This window comes from Pseudophryne corroboree, chromosome 8 (assembly GCF_028390025.1).
Source record: "Pseudophryne corroboree isolate aPseCor3 chromosome 8, aPseCor3.hap2, whole genome shotgun sequence".
NCBI classification, from domain to species: Eukaryota; Metazoa; Chordata; class Amphibia; order Anura; family Myobatrachidae; genus Pseudophryne; species Pseudophryne corroboree.
Window position 1 is genome coordinate 423,676,003 of NC_086451.1, and position 16,989 is coordinate 423,692,991.

The 16,989-nt window shown below is 42.8% G+C and overlaps 1 protein-coding gene across 1 annotated transcript; it reads right to left on the bottom strand.

The window, feature by feature from the left end:
* Positions 1–15,688: 15,688 nt before the first annotated feature.
* Positions 15,689–16,618, bottom strand: LOC134949907 (olfactory receptor 8D1-like). Its single transcript, XM_063938599.1, has one exon. It carries the CDS (start codon positions 16,616–16,618, stop codon positions 15,689–15,691), a length of 930 nt encoding a protein of 309 aa, XP_063794669.1.
* Positions 16,619–16,989: the final 371 nt, after the last annotated feature.

Sequence of the window (16,989 nt, forward strand, 5' to 3'; positions counted from 1 at the left end):
GTAATCTGAATTCTATGTGATGGATCTGCACAAAATAGTCTAAGTTGGTGAAGTCAAATGAGAAAAATTGATCTAAAAAATAATTTTTATAAATAACATTTTTAAAATTGGCATGTGCATATGTATTCACCCCCATTGCTATGAAGCCTCTCAAAAGTTCTGGTGCAACCAATTACCTTCAGAAGTCACATAATTAGTGAAATGAAATCCACCTGTGTGCATTCTATGTGTCACATGATCTGTCAGTATAAACACACCTTTTCTGAAAGGCCCCAGAGGCTGCAACACCACTAAGCAAGAGGCATCACACCATGAAGTCCAAGGAGCTCTCCAAACAAGTAAGGGACAAAGTAGTTGAGAAGTACAAGTCAGGGTTGGGTTATAAAAAAATATCCAAATCTTTGATGGTCCCCCGGAGCACCATCAAATCCATCATCTTTGTCAAAGTCAGAAAAATATCTCTATACACACTGCCATATTTGCACCTCATACACGTCCGCGCTGCGCATGCGTACGCTCTCCCGTGCGTGCGCATACTCACAGTCGCGGGCACCCGCAGGCACACGATATGCGTATTTACAGTAGAGTTTATGTGATCGTAGCGTGCGACTCAATCGTTACATATTTTAACTATATAATGTATTTTGTAGATCATGGTCCCTTTGATAGATTCTGAAAGTTTAGTTAATATAGCATGTTCCTGGACAGAGGGATCCCTCTTTGTATTGTACGAAGGGTCTAACAGGAGTCATACAGTGGTGTTTAGTACCCATCGGAAGAGTATTTAATTAGCAATATTCCGGTGTTGGTTTGGAGCGGATTAATCGCTCGTGCGAATAGTTATGGACATAAGAAGTTTATGTCCATTTACTATTATTTGCTCTTACTTAGCCATGCGGCGGGAAACCCAGTATCCCACCCACCTGAGCTGTTGGAAATCGTCACAGCCCACCTGTATGAATCAACCTATGACCTTTTGTTATAATGCGAAGCCGAATTCCTGTGTCCAATGAACAATGAGATTGTAGGGACCATTGAATTGTATTGTGTGTGGGGCATAAATAGACAAGCCGATCACATCCAGCTCACTCTTCAACGGTTATCATTGCTGAAAATCGGGAGCTGGATGTCCAGAGGCGCATGCGATCGTTCCCCTTGTGCGTAAGTGTTTCTCCGCAACCATATTGTTCTTACTGTTATTGTGAGCCATTTCTCTCTCTCTCTCTTCTCCTCTTTCTCTCTTATTTTCCCTTAAAACATAATTGTATTGTATTGTATTTCCTGTGTAGTTATCTGGTTAGGTAGTCTATGTTATATTGTAGTGTATGACTTGTATTGTGTTAATTCTTTTGCAAGTATATCATTCATAATATATATATATTAGGCGTTGGACCCTAAGCCCAGGCATCTGTGTATTTCTTATAGTGTTTAGTATTCTCAGAGCGTCGGTGACGCTCGAACAGCATTTGAGTTAATAAGGTTACACTAGGTTGCATCTACACCCTATTTCTACACTAAGGTTTTACAGCATATTACATAGTTTATGGTTTAGATATAAAGGTTTAACATTGTGAGCGTCAGCGCCGCTGGTGATCTCCTCGTGGTCCCGAGCGTCCGCTACGCTATAGCGAATCATTACGTTAGACGGCAGCCAATAGCGTGCCTGCCTGTGATCTCTTAGCCGTGAGCGAACGTGACGCTTGAGCGTCTCGACTACGGCTAAGCGATTGCTACGCAACGAGCGTACCCTTACGGTACTCCATACGTGAATAGCGTACAGTGTTCTTAGACCTCATAAAGGGTTTTATATAAGATAAATATTTAGCTTTATCAATTGGCGGCTCGCCCGTCCTTCACATATCTGCACTAGGTAATTTCAGCAGACATTATCCAGCAGCAAAGGGCGGGAGGTCATATTCCTCGTAGTGCTGTTTGGATAAGCGTCTGCTTCACTTAGTAAAGGGTGCTGAAGGAATCCGGGACCGGAGGTAAGAACAAAACGATAGTGTCTTTTTAAAACTGTTTATTTCTGTCTTGCGTACACACGCACGCATATCTGCATTTCTTTTCATTCGTGTATTTTCATATATCACTCTCCTGTTTGCCATTGTATAATTGATAAACGTACTAAGAGAGATTTGCCGCTATTTCATAGTTAAAAAGTAAAGGTAATACAGTTAAGGTATAGAAATACACACAGCTCTACCTAAAGGTAAAAGGAGAGATTGGTGTGGTGTGCGGTAGATGATCGAGGATCATCTACATTGATAAAACGTGTTAGTTGTGTCACGGTGGACAAAGACTGGTGTACACGTGTCTCTAACAAAGGGAGAGACTCGCGTACGCAAAGGCCGACGCACGCAGCGTAAATTACGCAACGGAGCGTCTGGGTACGCCCACGTAACTCAAGTCACACGATAGTGTTGATTTTTAAGTAACGCAATAAGCGATAAATAGCGCAACAAGCGATAAGTAGCGCAAATCTATTTTAAATTTGAAATTTAAATTAATAGATCCTTCTCCTAATTTGTAACACATCTGGTCTAAAGAGAAATTTCTGCGCAGAAATAGAAATAGAAACAAAAGTGTATATGTGGTGAGTGAGTGTGTTTTTACAATTTTGAGGATTGAACCAAAAGAAATCATCGAGTTCTCGTGAGGTACATACGTGTAAGTGACATGCACGGTGGCTAGGGAGGCATCCTTGGTTAAACAAAAAAAATTTGAGCATTAGAGTATAGCAGACCAGGAGGTCATACTGTAGCAGACCAGGAGGTCATAGCAGACCAGGAGGTCTAGGTACAGCAGACAAGGAAGTCCGCTATAGAGTCCACAGGCACAACACCAAAAAAAGGGTTGGTGCAACACCCATATAGGCCATACAAGCTCTTGCTGAAGGAATTCGCAGCCGCAATTTTCGATTCCGCTGGTCGCTCCGTACATAAGATTAGTTGCTTATGTGCTGAATGATTGTACCGCACGTAATTGTGTGCATTAGTAAACCTGACCGGTACTATTTGTGTACGAAGGTCATAAACGCTATTTGTACATTCTAACGTGATTTGTGTAATTTTTTATTTTTTCAAAAAGGGAAGTTCGCTGGTCACTCAGGAACTATCTGACACCACACCTTTACTGGAAAGGGTTAATGCTCTGCGGATCACACTCACATGTTCCAGTAAACAAAGGTTAATAGGGGCCCTGGGTCGAGTACGCCAGCACTATATCAGTGTGATCAGGTCGTATTGGTCGGCGTGGGCGAGTGAGTGAGGTGCTCGGTAAACTTCACCGTCAACCTATCGTGAATATCTTGGTTTTTTGTAAGGTTCCGTAACACCTGCAAATTATGGGGGCCAGTTGTTCAGGAAGGGGGCGATCAACCTCGGTTCGGGTTGATTCTATAAACCGACCAGTCGGGTCGGCAAGGTACGTAATGTGTGAAAAGTACGGAAGTCACACAGAAGCTTTATGTGATGAATGGGAGAGAATGACATTACATGACGGGGAGAAATTCCCAAGAGTAGGTAGCTTCAGCACAGAAGTGTTAACGAATTTAAGGAGAAGGATATGTCTCATTAAATCAGCAAAGAGACGAATCAAGCATTATGATTATTTGCAGTTGTGGCAACAGGAAGGTGACATACAGAGAGGATTGGCTCAGGCGGCGGGATCTGGCTCGATCAGGAAACTGATAGCCACGGCCCCACCGCCACCATACATATCAGGAGAGAAATTGGTTGCGGAGAATGACGCACTAAGGTGTAACAAACAAACACTTAGCAACTGTGTAAATGTTAAAGATAATGTTAACCAATTAACCAATGCAAGTATTAACCCGTGCAAGTTGTACCCTGTTTTGAACTTTCCCCAGGAGTGTGATCAAGAGGACGAATCGGCAACAATATCAGCGCTCTCTCTAGCAGCCACCATATCAGAAACAACAGTAGGCACGGCCCAACCCATAAGATTAGTAACAAAGCCCCCTAGCGGAGGGACAGGTGAGGTCGTATCAACGGGTAAGTACGGCACCATACACTATGCTGAAACTATTTCACCACAAACTGCAGAATCTACACAGAATGATGTTGTTAGAATTAATCCTGTTAAGGTAATAGTAGTGCCAAATGGGAAAACGGACACTTCAGGAGTCACTCCTGTTAGGAATATCGCCATGTATAGCCCGTTTACCCGAATGGAATTAAGGACCATAGTGTCTGAATTCCCTGACCCTAGAAAAGATTTAGTTGCTAGCCAAAAATACATCAGAGACCTAGGAAAGACTTTAGAGCCCAATAATAAAGATTGGCAAGTACTGCTAAGAGCTTGTTTACCCTCCAATGTCGACGCAACTCAATTTTTAGCTGACTGTGGATTAGATCAGGATGTACCTCTTACAGATGTGTACAACAAAGATAATGTAAAAAGAATAAGCTTACAGTTAAAGGAGTATTTCCCAGCGGTAGTTAAATGGAACAAGATATTCTCCATTAAACAAAAGGAGTCAGAAACAGCTGCAGAGTATTTTCACAGAGCATTATCAGAGATGGCAAAATACACAGGCATAGAGGACATTAAAACAAACATAAACCATCGAGAAGTAGCAGTATCGGTACTGATGGATGGTTTAAAAGAGTCATTAAAGACTAGGGTACAGACCACACAACCATGTTGGCGAGGTCTGTCTGTGGCTACTTTGAGAGAGGCTGCTATTGATCACGACCGGAATATCACCAGACACAGGGAGTCACAAGGTGATAAGTTAATGTCAGTAAGTATACAGGCCCTGACCACAAAACAGCCTGTGTTAATATCACAAACCCTGTGGGTAAGTCAAATGTGGTAACATGTTATTTTTGTCACAAACAGGGACACTTTGCACGAGACTGTAGATCGAGAAATGTACAAAAATCTTATCAACCCCCTAGACAACGACACGACACACGACATTGGGATCAGGGTCCACAGAGACGGAGTTATGAGCCACATACAGGGGAAACAAAAAGATACCCCCCGAACAGAGACTAGCACGCCTCTGGTAGTTCCCAGCTAACTCCCTCACAAGTAGTTGCTGCCAGCGGGATTCAGGGAGGTCACCATACCCAATAGGGGTGTGGCCATACCTGTGATCTGCAGCCAGTAAAATTGATTGCAAGCCTTGGAAGTGAACCCGAAGTTGCAATTAATGTAGCTGGTAAATCATTAAACTTTCTTGTAGATACGGGGGCGGCCAAATCAGTGAAAAATTCGACAGTGGGCATGAGAACCACTGGTAGGACAATTCCAGCCATGGGAGTAACAGGAGTAGTCCAGCATTACCCTGTTAGCAAACCAGCCGAGATTACAATAGGGCCTTTACATACCAAGCATTCCTTTTTGCTGGCTGCATCGGCACCGACCAATCTCCTGGGAAGAGACTTACTGTGTAAAATGGGGTGCGTCATTTATTGTACTCCTGAAGGTGTATTCTTGGACATACCTGAGAATCACGCTCAGGAAGTGCGAGACATGTTAGACTCCCCATCAAAATTAATGTCACATACCATTATGACAAATAGGACTCCCTCCCAAGTAGAAGAAATGACATCTCAGATACCAGAGTCACTTTGGACTAAAGATGGACAGGACACTGGATTAATGGCAAACGTAGCTCCGGTAGTTGTACAAGTAAAAGATGGTAGGATAGCTCCAAAAATCCCACAGTACCCTCTGAAGCCAGAGGTGGAGTTAGGAGTTTACCCAGTAATAGAGCGCTTGCTACAACAGGGCATTCTGGTAAGAACGTCCAGCACTGCCAATAGTCCCATCTTCCCTGTGAAAAAGAGTGGGGGGAGGGGTTACCGGCTAGTGCAGGATCTAAGGGGGATTAACAAAATAGTTGAGAGTCAGTTCCCCGTAGTGCCAAATCCAGCTGTCATCCTAATGCAAATCCCTCCCACTGCGAAATTTTTCACTGTTATTGACCTCTGCTCCGCTTTCTTTTCGGTACCTCTGCACCCTGACAGCCAATATTTGTTCGCATTTACATACAGAGGAGTCCAATACACATGGACTCGATTACCACAATGATTCATAGATAGTCCAAGTATATTTTCCCAGGCTTTGCATGATTGTTTACAGTCTTTCCAACCAGAGAGTGGATCAGTATTAATACAGTACGTGGATGATCTACTACTGTGTTCTGATTCATTGGAAGCATCCCTGAAGGATACGAAACAGCTCCTGTTTCATCTTTCAGACACAGGACACAAGGTTTCCAAAGACAAGTTACAATTATGCCAAACTAAAGTAAAATATTTGGGACACTGTCTAACACAAGGACTGAGACACCTGACCGCTGATAGAATTCAAGCAATTAGAGACATGACTCTGCCACAAACCCAGCAACAGATCAGAACATTTTTAGGAATGTGTGGGTATTGCCGTAATTGGATCCCAGGGTTTTCCATTCTAGCGTTACCCTTGCAGGAGATGGTCTCCTCAAACAAACCTGATCGGATTTCGCATACAGACGAGTCTGAGACGGCATTTGAGAGACTTAAACAGTGCCTAACGCAGGCACCAGCATTAGGTATGCCAGACTATGGGAAACCCTTTGAGCTGTACGGAACAGAAAATGCTGGTTGCGCGGCAGGCGTACTAACCCAAAAGCACGGTGATGCCAGCAGGCCAGTAGCATATTACAGCGCTCAGCTAGACACGGTAGCGCGATCCCTCCCCACATGCTTGCGAAGCGTTGCTGCGATAGCATTGCTAGTAACGAAAAGCGAAGATGTCGTGCTAGGTCACAACCTCACAATTCATACACCACATGCAGTGTCAGCCTTGCTGAATTCAGCCCAAACCAGGCACGTCTCATCAGCGCTGTTTACAAGATGGGAATTGGCACTAATGGCCCCCGTAAACATCACCATAAGGAGATGCAGTGCATTAAATCCTGCAACATATCTCCCAGGTGTGCCTGGACAGGCACAAAGGGTGGAGGATGAGAGTGGTGGGGAAGGAGGATTTAATACAAAGGAAGACACACATGATTGTATGGAATATTTGACCCAAAATTTTACCGCAAGGCCTGACATCAGTGACAACCCACTGGAAGATGTAGAACTTACGTTCTACACGGACGGTAGTTGTCATAGACAGTCAGACTCGGGAGACTTGTGTACTGGATACGCAGTCGTAGATGACCAAGGCACCATAGAAGCGGAACCGCTAGGCCCACCTCACTCAGCCCAGGTTGCTGAACTGGTCGCCCTAACCAGAGCATGTGAATTGGCTAAGGGCAAATCAGCCAATATCTACACCGATTCTAGATACGCATTCGGGGTAGTCCATGATTTCGGAGCCCTATGGCGCCTCAGAAACTTCATGACAGCAGCTGGTACACCGGTAGCGCATGCAGCTCACATAAAAAGGCTTCTAACAGCGATACAGGAACCCGACAGAGTGGCTGTTATCAAATGTAAAGCACACACATATAGCCAAGACCCAGTATCACTTGGTAACAGCCGAGCAGACGAAGCTGCTAAGTTAGCAGCTGGTACCCCCAGACAGACAGACACCACACAACTGATGGTATTTAATACCATCAACACACAGAAGTTGTGTGAGATGCAAAATTTGTGTTCCACACAGGAAAAGGCAGTCTGGAAGGCAAAAGGATATGGCCAGGAGTCCTCAGGACTCTGGACGGATGGACACGGTAAACCAGTGGCCCCCAGAGCATACCTTCCATGTTTAGCTGAGGCAGCTCACGGGCTGACTCATCTGGGCAAGGAAGGGATGTGCAAGTTGGTAAGAGCATATTGGTGTGCCCCAGGATTTTCATCTCATGCGAGTAAAAGAGCAATGTCATGCCTTACCTGTTTGAGAAAGAACATCGGAAAGGCAATACCAACAGAACCATCTCATATCCCACCTGCAGGCGGCCCTTTCCAGGTAATACAGATTGACTTTATTCAATTACCCCCTTGTCGGAATTTGAAATATGTACTTGTTTGTATAGATGTTTTCTCAAATTGGGTCGAAGCATTTCCGGCGGCCACAAATACCGCTATGTTTACTGCTAAGAAAATTGTGCAGGAATTTGTATGTAGATATGGTATCCCTAGAATTATCGAAAGTGATAGGGGTACCCATTTTACAGGTGATGTCTTTCAAGGAATGTGTAAATTGATGGGAATTGATAGCAAGCTGCACACTCCATACCGTCCACAGGCGAGTGCAAAAGTGGAAAGAGTGAACAGCACTATTAAAAATAAACTGAGTAAAGTGATGGCAGAGACAGGATTGACATGGCCAGAAGCTTTACCCATTGTACTGTACAGCATCAGAACCACTCCCAGGTCCCCTCTTAATCTGTCTCCCTTTGAAATCTTGTTTGGTCGACAACCGCATGTTATGATTAACCCTCAGGATGATTTGAAGTGTAACAATGAAGTGACTGTAAAATACTTGATTAACATGAGTAAACAGTTAAGGAATCAAAATGATAATCTGAAGTTGGTGATTCCTGATTTACCAGATAGTAATTGTCATGACATTGAACCTGGGGATTATGTAATGATACGGAATTTTCTACGCTCAGGTGGCCTTATTGACAGATGGGAAGGACCATACCAGGTCTTATTGACTAGCACTACAGCATTGAAGGTTGCTGAGAGAGAGACTTGGGTTCATTCGTCCCACTGTAAGAAGGTTGCTGATCCAGAGAGGTCCCGTGATAAGGAACAGACGGTAGAGGTTGTATCACTTGAGTGTCTGTTCCAGGAGGATTGAGGCGGCACCTGAGCATTGAAAATCACAAGACCAAAAGCAGTTGTCGATCCCCTGTTCCCTTTTATTGTTTTTCTCCAACTTCCCATCCCCTCTCCCTCAAATTATTTTTTCCCCCTTCTCATTCTTCTCCGTTTCCTCCTACAAGATGGACTTGCCCCAAGAGACTGTGATCCGGATTTTCCTGTTGACCATGATGTTGACCAGAGCAGTCTGTTCCGGCGAGAGTACCATGGAGGTCGAGAGAGGTTCTGGAATGGGTTCTGATGATAAAGATGGAGGCGTAATTTTCCAAGAACAACTTAACCAACAAGTAAAGGCGAGTATCAGAAAACGATCCGATAGCATTGACAATAGAAGGAATTGTGAAGGATTGTTAGCTGAAGAAAACTGTATCTGTAGGCTCTGTGACAACTTAGTGGAGGATGGGTGCATTAAGAAATGCCAATCCAGTTTTAATATCCATATGGACCGGCATCCATTGAGTGACTATAACTCCTTAGTGGGTAGTGTGTTAAATAAAACAGATTGTTGGGTATGCTCTCAAGTACCTCAAGGTCATAGCAAATCAGGGCTAGTACCATTTCCTTTAACGTTAGGGGAGGTACTTGAGTTAAGTGGTGGGAGACCGGTGGACAGGAGGTTTAATATCTCCAGCCCTCCTAGTTTGAAGCTCCACCAATACCATGTGGATAGGTCCCTATTATGTTTTAACATCTCCAATCCCCGAAAGCCAGGAAATTGGGAAGTATCATGGAGTAACCAAACCATGACCTTTTCGCATAGAGCAGATAGAATGCCTACAGATACAGAGCTTATACGCCACATAGCCAGTAGAGGAAAATCTTTCCGATATAGGTATACCTTAGGAAATAGGATTACGAGAGTTGGAGAGGTATCACCAGGATACTGTGCACATATCGTACAACCTGATACGTGTACTAAGCAGATGGAAGAATTAGGGTTAGGAGATTTCACATGGAAGGTGTGTAATATGGTTATGTCCTACTCCGTCCCATATGTTCTCCCCGATGATGCATATTTCATATGCGGGAGAAAGGCGTATAAGTGGCTTGCCCCAAACTCTGAAGGATTGTGTTATATTGGAAAAGTACTGCCTGAAGTAATGACTGTATCACATGACAAAATGAAAGACATACACCGTGTTGCCCAAACTCCTTATACTCACACCCATTACGAGCACGTAGTTAAACGGCACCTGATAGAAAGAACAGAGCATCCGGCCTCTGACATGATCCATGAATCCACCGGGATTCAGTTTCTAATCGCGTTAGACATCACTCGCACCGCCAGAGGAGTGTTGAATTATAAATACATATCTGCGCTTGCAAATTTGTTAGATAATATCACTGAAATGTATGATAACACGTTTAGGTATACTGGAAGAGAACTTCAAGCTTATAAAACAGAACTGGTACAGCATAGAATGGTTCTTAATTACCTCACAGCAGTAACAGGCGGATATTGTGTCACACTGGCAACACAATACGGCGTGAAATGTTGCACATATATTACGAATAGCACCGAGGACCCGGTCGAGGTCATAGACCAAAAGATGGTCGATATTCTCCAACTGAAGTGGGAATTTCGCAGGAGACACAATCTCACTCTCACTGCTGTAGGTAATGAGCTGACTGGTTGGGTGTCATGGTTGAACCCGCGAAATTGGTTCTCTGGTTTAGGAGACTGGGCTCAAGGAGTCATAATGGATGTTGGGAAGTTTCTTCTATGTATCTTAGGTGTTGTCATATCAATTGGTTTGATATTTAGATGCGGTCAGGCTTTAATGAAGTGCAATCGTCGTACTAGGGTAATGAGTCTGAGGAGTGAGGAAACTGTAATTCCAATGGATTTGATTTATGACCCAAATGTAGAAACAATGATGTGATGAAAATGCGATTTCTACGGTCCGTTTCTTTCACCTGTTTTTCCGTTTCCTCCAAGGTAAAAAGACCCACTTGGACGAGGAATTTGATGAGCCGATATACAGACAACAGATGGATTAAAGAAGAAGCTTTGACAACCTGATACACAGATTTTTGATGAACTTTGCCATAGATCCCCAGTTTCCCTAGAAATTTTAAAATTACGCTAGCCCAACACTTTTGTAAATCTATGGACATTGACAAAGCTTTTGCTCGCACCTTATGGGCAAAAGCACAAAGAAGACTGCATTCAACAGACACCGAACAAGACTTCAACCGACAAATGTTCATTTACCTGACATAGAATACCACTGCATTTACCGTAATTATGTCTTTTCTTCATCTCTACAACCCTCAGGTAATGACACACATAGTCGATAGGGAATACAGGCACAGATATCAGCAATCACATATTCCCCCATTCATGTATCATCAACTAAAATGTGCTCCCCCATTTTGTTACAACCAAAAGCCGAAAAGAGCTCGGTAAAGTTTGACAGCCCATCCACAGACCCGTACCACGGGATAAGAAGGGATTCAAATGTATACTTCGCAATGCCTCGAAGCTTGATGTACAACACGTACGGCACGATGATACATGACCCCCCCAAACATGGATTCATACACACATGCTTCTACTATCTCACTAGGTCATACCCTCTTCACACCTTCTCCACTCTCCTCCCTTACCCAACCATGGAAATGTATTAACCCCTGACATATATTTTTCTCTTTTTGAAATGTTTTAGAAGGTGGCAGTTATTGTTGACTGCCAAAGGGTGGACTGTCAAAGTCAGAAAAATATCTCTATACACACTGCCATATTTGCACCTCATACACGTCCGCGCTGCGCATGCGTACGCTCTCCCGTGCGTGCGCATACTCACAGTCGCGGGCACCCGCAGGCGCACGGTATGCGGATTTACGGTAGAGTTTATGTGATCGTAGCGTGCGACTCAATCGTTACATATTTTAACTATATAATGTATTTTGTAAATCATGGTCCCTTTGATAGATTCTCAAAGTTTAGTTAATATAGCATGTTCCTGGACAGAGGGATCCCTCTTTGTATTGTACGAAGGGTCTAACAGGAGTCATACAGTGGTGTTTAGTACCCATCGGAAGAGTATTTAATTAGCAATATTCCGGTGTTGGTTTGGAGCGGATTAATCGCTCGTGCGAATAGTTATGGACATAAGAAGTTTATGTCCATTTACTATTATTTGCTCTTACTTAGCCATGCGGCGGGAAACCCAGTATCCCACCCACCTGAGCTGTTGGAAATCGTCACAGCCCACCTGTATGAATCAACCTATGACCTTTTGTTATAATGCGAAGCCGAATTCCTGTGTCCAATGAACAATGAGATTGTAGGGACCATTGAATTGTATTGTGTGTGGGGCATAAATAGACAAGCCGATCATATCCAGCTCACTCTTCAACGGTTATCATTGCTGAAAATCGGGAGCTGGATGTCCAGAGGCGCATGCGATCGTTCCCCTTGTGCGTAAGTGTTTCTCCGCAACCATATTGTTCTTACTGTTATTGTGAGCCATTTCTCTCTCTCTCTCTTCTCCTCTTTCTCTCTTATTTTCCCTTAAAACATAATTGTATTGTATTGTATTTCCTGTGTAGTTATCTGGTTAGGTAGTCTATGTTATATTGTAGTGTATGACTTGTATTGTGTTAATTCTTTTGCAAGTATATCATTCATAATATATATATATTAGGCGTTGGACCCTAAGCCCAGGTATCTGTGTATTTCTTATAGTGTTTAGTATTCTCAGAGCGTCGGTGACGCTCGAACAGCATTTGAGTTAATAAGGTTACACTAGGTTGCATCTACACCCTATTTCTACACTAAGGTTTTACAGCATATTACATAGTTTATGGTTTAGATATAAAGGTTTAACATTGTGAGCGTCAGCGCCGCTGGTGATCTCCTCGTGGTCCCGAGCGTCCGCTACGCTATAGCGAATCATTACGTTAGACGGCAGTCAATAGCGTGCCTGCCTGTGATCTCTTGGCCGTGAGCGAACGTGACGCTTGAGCGTCTCGACTACGGCTAAGCGATTGCTACGCAACGAGCGTACCCTTACGGTACTCCATACGTGAATAGCGTACAGTGTTCTTAGACTTCATAAAGGGTTTTATATAAGATAAATATTTAGCTTTATCATCTTCAAATGTAAAGAACATGGTACTACAACAAACCTGACAAGAGTGGGCCAGCCTCCAAAACTCACAGGCCAGGCAAGGAGGGAATTAATCAGAGAGGCAGAACAGAGAGTTGAATGAGTTGCAGAGTTCCACAGCAGAGACTGGTGTATCTGCGCATGTGACCACAATAAGCCGTACACTCCATAGAGCTGGGCTTTATGGAAGAGTGGCCAGAAAAAAGCCATTATCTAGTGTTAAATATAAGAAGGCATGTTTTGAGTTTGCTAAAAGGCATGTGGACAACTCCCCAAATGTATGGAAGAAGGTGCTCTGGTCAGATGAGACTAAAATTAAACTTTTCGGCCACCAAGGAAAACGATATGTCTGGCACAAACCCAACACATCTCATCACCCCAAGAAAACCATCCCCACAGTGAAACATGGTGGTGGCAGCATCATGCTGTGGGGATGTTTTACAGCAGCAGGGACTGGGAAACTGTTTCAAGTGATGGATGGTGCTAAATACAGGGATATTCTTGAGCAAAACCTGTTTCAGTCTGCCTGTGATTTGAGACAGGGACAGAGGTTCACCTTCCAGCAGGACAATGACCCAAAGCATACTGCTAATGCAACACTTGAGTGGCTTAAGGGGAAACATTTAAATGAATTAGAATGGCCTAGTCAAAGCCCAGATCTCAATCCAATTGAGAATCTGTGGTCAGACTTTGCTGTTTACAAGCGGAAACCATCCAACATGAAAGAGCTGGAGCAGTTTTGCCTTGAGGAATGGGCAAAAATCCCAGTGGCAAGATGTGGCAAGCTCATAGAGACTTATCCAAAGCGACTTGCAGCTGTAATTGCCGCAAAAGGTGGCTCTACAAAGTACTGACTTTAGGGGGGTGAATAGTCATGCACACTGAAGTTTTCTGTCATTTTGTCCTATTTGTTGTTTGCTTCACAATAAAAATAAAAAAGCATCTTCAAAGTTGTAGTCATGTTCTGTAAATGAAATGATGCAAACCTTCAAACAATCCATTTTAATTCCAGGTTGGGAGGCAACAAAACATGAACAATGCAAAGGGGGGTGAATATTTTAGCAAGGCACTGTATATGACCAGAGAAATAAGAGAAAAGCCTTGAGTTGCCCTAAAGTGGTGCACTATTACAAATATTATTAAGATGTAAGTTTTAATAATTAATTAATCAAATAAAATCCAGCAAATATTAGATAAAAATAGGATAAGTGAAAAGAAGAGGAAAAGTCACTAAAATTGATCTACTCTGTGCACTGAGTGAATAATTTTGTGGATACTAAAGTATCAGTGCAGTACAGCGTGACCAAAGTAATATAAGACAATAAAGTAAGGTTGTATATGAGCACTAGTCAGAATAACAGGCACTAACGAATGGGACACAATTTTCATGATCTCATGACTAGATTCAATATGCATTCAAGTGGCACTCAGTGCACAGAGTAGAACAATTTGAATCACCTTTCCTCTTCTTTTCACTTATCCTATTTTTATCTAATATTCGCTGGTTTTTATTCGATGCGTTAATGATTAAAACTTACGTCTTAATAATATTTGTAATAGTGCAACACTTTAGGGCAATTAAAGTGTTTTCTCTTATTTCTCTGCTCTGTCAGCATTAGCCCCCTGCCAACTCTATCACTGGCTCTCCATCCACTTCAGAATACAGTTCAACTCCTCACCGGCTAATATAATGCCCTTAATCACTCTTCTCCCTCCTACGGGTGTAGTATGGTATGCCGGCGGTCGGGCTCCCGGCGACCAGCATACCGGCCCCGGGAGCCAGACCGCCGGCATACCGACCGCCGGCATACCGACAGTGTGGCGAGCGCAAATGAGCCCCTTGCGGGCTCGCTGCACTCACCATGTTGCGGGCACGGTGGCGCGCTACGCACGCCACGCTATTTTATTCTCCCTCCAGGGGGGTCGTGGACCCCCACGAGGGAGAATAAGTGTCGGTATGCCGGCTGTCGGGATTCCTGCGCCGGGATCCCAAGAGCTGGCATACTGAAGACCACCCCCTCCTACATCTATATCCTAATTTCTGTGCACTCTCCTCCCTGTCCTTCCTGCTTTTCCACCATTTGCCACCTCACCTCAGCTCTGCTAACCTCCCCTGCAGCAAAAATGTCTCTCTTGCTGCAGCACTGCTCTGAAACTCACTCCCTTTCCATGTTAGATTCTCTATCAGTATCCACATCTTGAAACAAATCTTCAAGACTCACGTATTCAGCACAGTCTCTATGCCCATCTAATATCTATTCCACTAAATCACTCAGTTCACGCTTCTGCTTATATCCTTGTCTCTTTAACTGTAAATCCTCATGGGCCGGTCTCTGTTCCCTCTTTTTCTCCTCCATTCCACAAGTGCACATTTGTGTGTCTCCCCTGTCTCCTGTCTGTGACTTGTTAGCCACACCTACATTGAGTTGTGGTTTACTTATTACGCCACCTTTCCTCATACAACTTATCCCTACTTGTTTTAAATAGCCATAGTAAGTCTTTCTACCCTACCCTACCCTACCCTTCACTTCATTTCAAACTTAATTCCCCTTGACTCCACCCTTCATTTGGTTACATCATTATGGTATTTGATATCCTACAGTATGTCATGCCAAGTATTGATGTACAATTATGTTGATTAATTTTATAAGGTGCTGCAGAAATCTTGTGGCACCAAATACATAAAGGATAATAATAGTTGTTTAGTAACTTTTATTTCTCAGTCTCTGCATTTGTAACCCAGCATGCATAAGCTGCACCTTGGTGAATCTTGATTTATTGTGTAGGCAACATCCTTTTCAATGCTGATTTCACATCTTTATTTTTTAGGCTGTAGATCAGTGGATTCGGCAATGGCACAGCTACTGTGTTGAACAGGGCGAAAAATTTATTTGACTTTAAGGAATCTGCTGAAGTAGGTCTGAAGTACTGGAAGATAAGTGTTCCATAGAGAAGGTTGACAACTGTGAGGTGTGAAGAACATGTGTAGAAGGCCTTATGTCTTCCAATACTAGATTGGATTTGTACTATAGAAACAATAATAAAGATGTAGGAGATGAATGTAAGAATAAAAGGAGTGACACTTCCAAGAAAACCCCCTTCAATTAGGATATAGAGTTGTAGAAGAGAAGTGTTACTACAAGAGATCTTCATCACTGGGACAATGTCACAGAAGAAGTGATTAATTTCATTAGTTCTATAACAAGTAAAGCCAGATAATGTAGAAATGCTAGGAATTAGTTCTATGAATCCAGTTGACCAGCAGGAAATGGCCAAAAGGGCACAGGCCCGATGGCTCATCACGATTGGATAATTCAAAGGCTTACAAATGGCCACATAGCGATCATAACTCATTGCTGTCAGTATGAGTAACTCATCACATGTCAAAGATAAAAATATAAAAACCTGTGTCATACAGTTAAAAAATGATACCGTGTTATCACCAGACATAAAAGTAATAAGAATCTTATGTAAGGCAAGGGTGATTGTAGACATATCTAGGGCAGATAAGTTGGCCAGGAAGAAGTACATAGGAGTGTGAAGGTGATGGTCCAGGCAGATGAGAATAAATATTGCCAAGTTACCACCAAGAGTGATGAGGTAAATCAGGAGAACCATTAGGAAGATTGGAACCTGTAGTTCTGGGATATCTGAAATCCCTTTAATAATGAAGTATGTCACCAAGGTCTGATTTGCCAGCTGCATATTATATAAAATACTCTACATTTAAAAAGGAGATAATTCAACACATTTCAACACATTTAATAATTTTGACTATTAATAATAATGCAAAACAAACTTACTGTAATATAAATCTCACAGGAAATATAATTTTTTTTATCCTTGAAGAAATGATGCCGAATAAATAATTTGACAAAGGGTATATATTTTGCTCCATATAATATAACAAGTTTAGAGTCACAAAAGTAATTCAGCATCTTAAATAAAGCATATTGATTGTAAAACGTAATGAATAAACAAGTTAAGAACACTAAAATGTAGAACTAAATTATTTGTTATGAAGTTAAAACAGGGATATAAAGCAGCCTTTTGGTTTAAATAGGATAGTAACAATA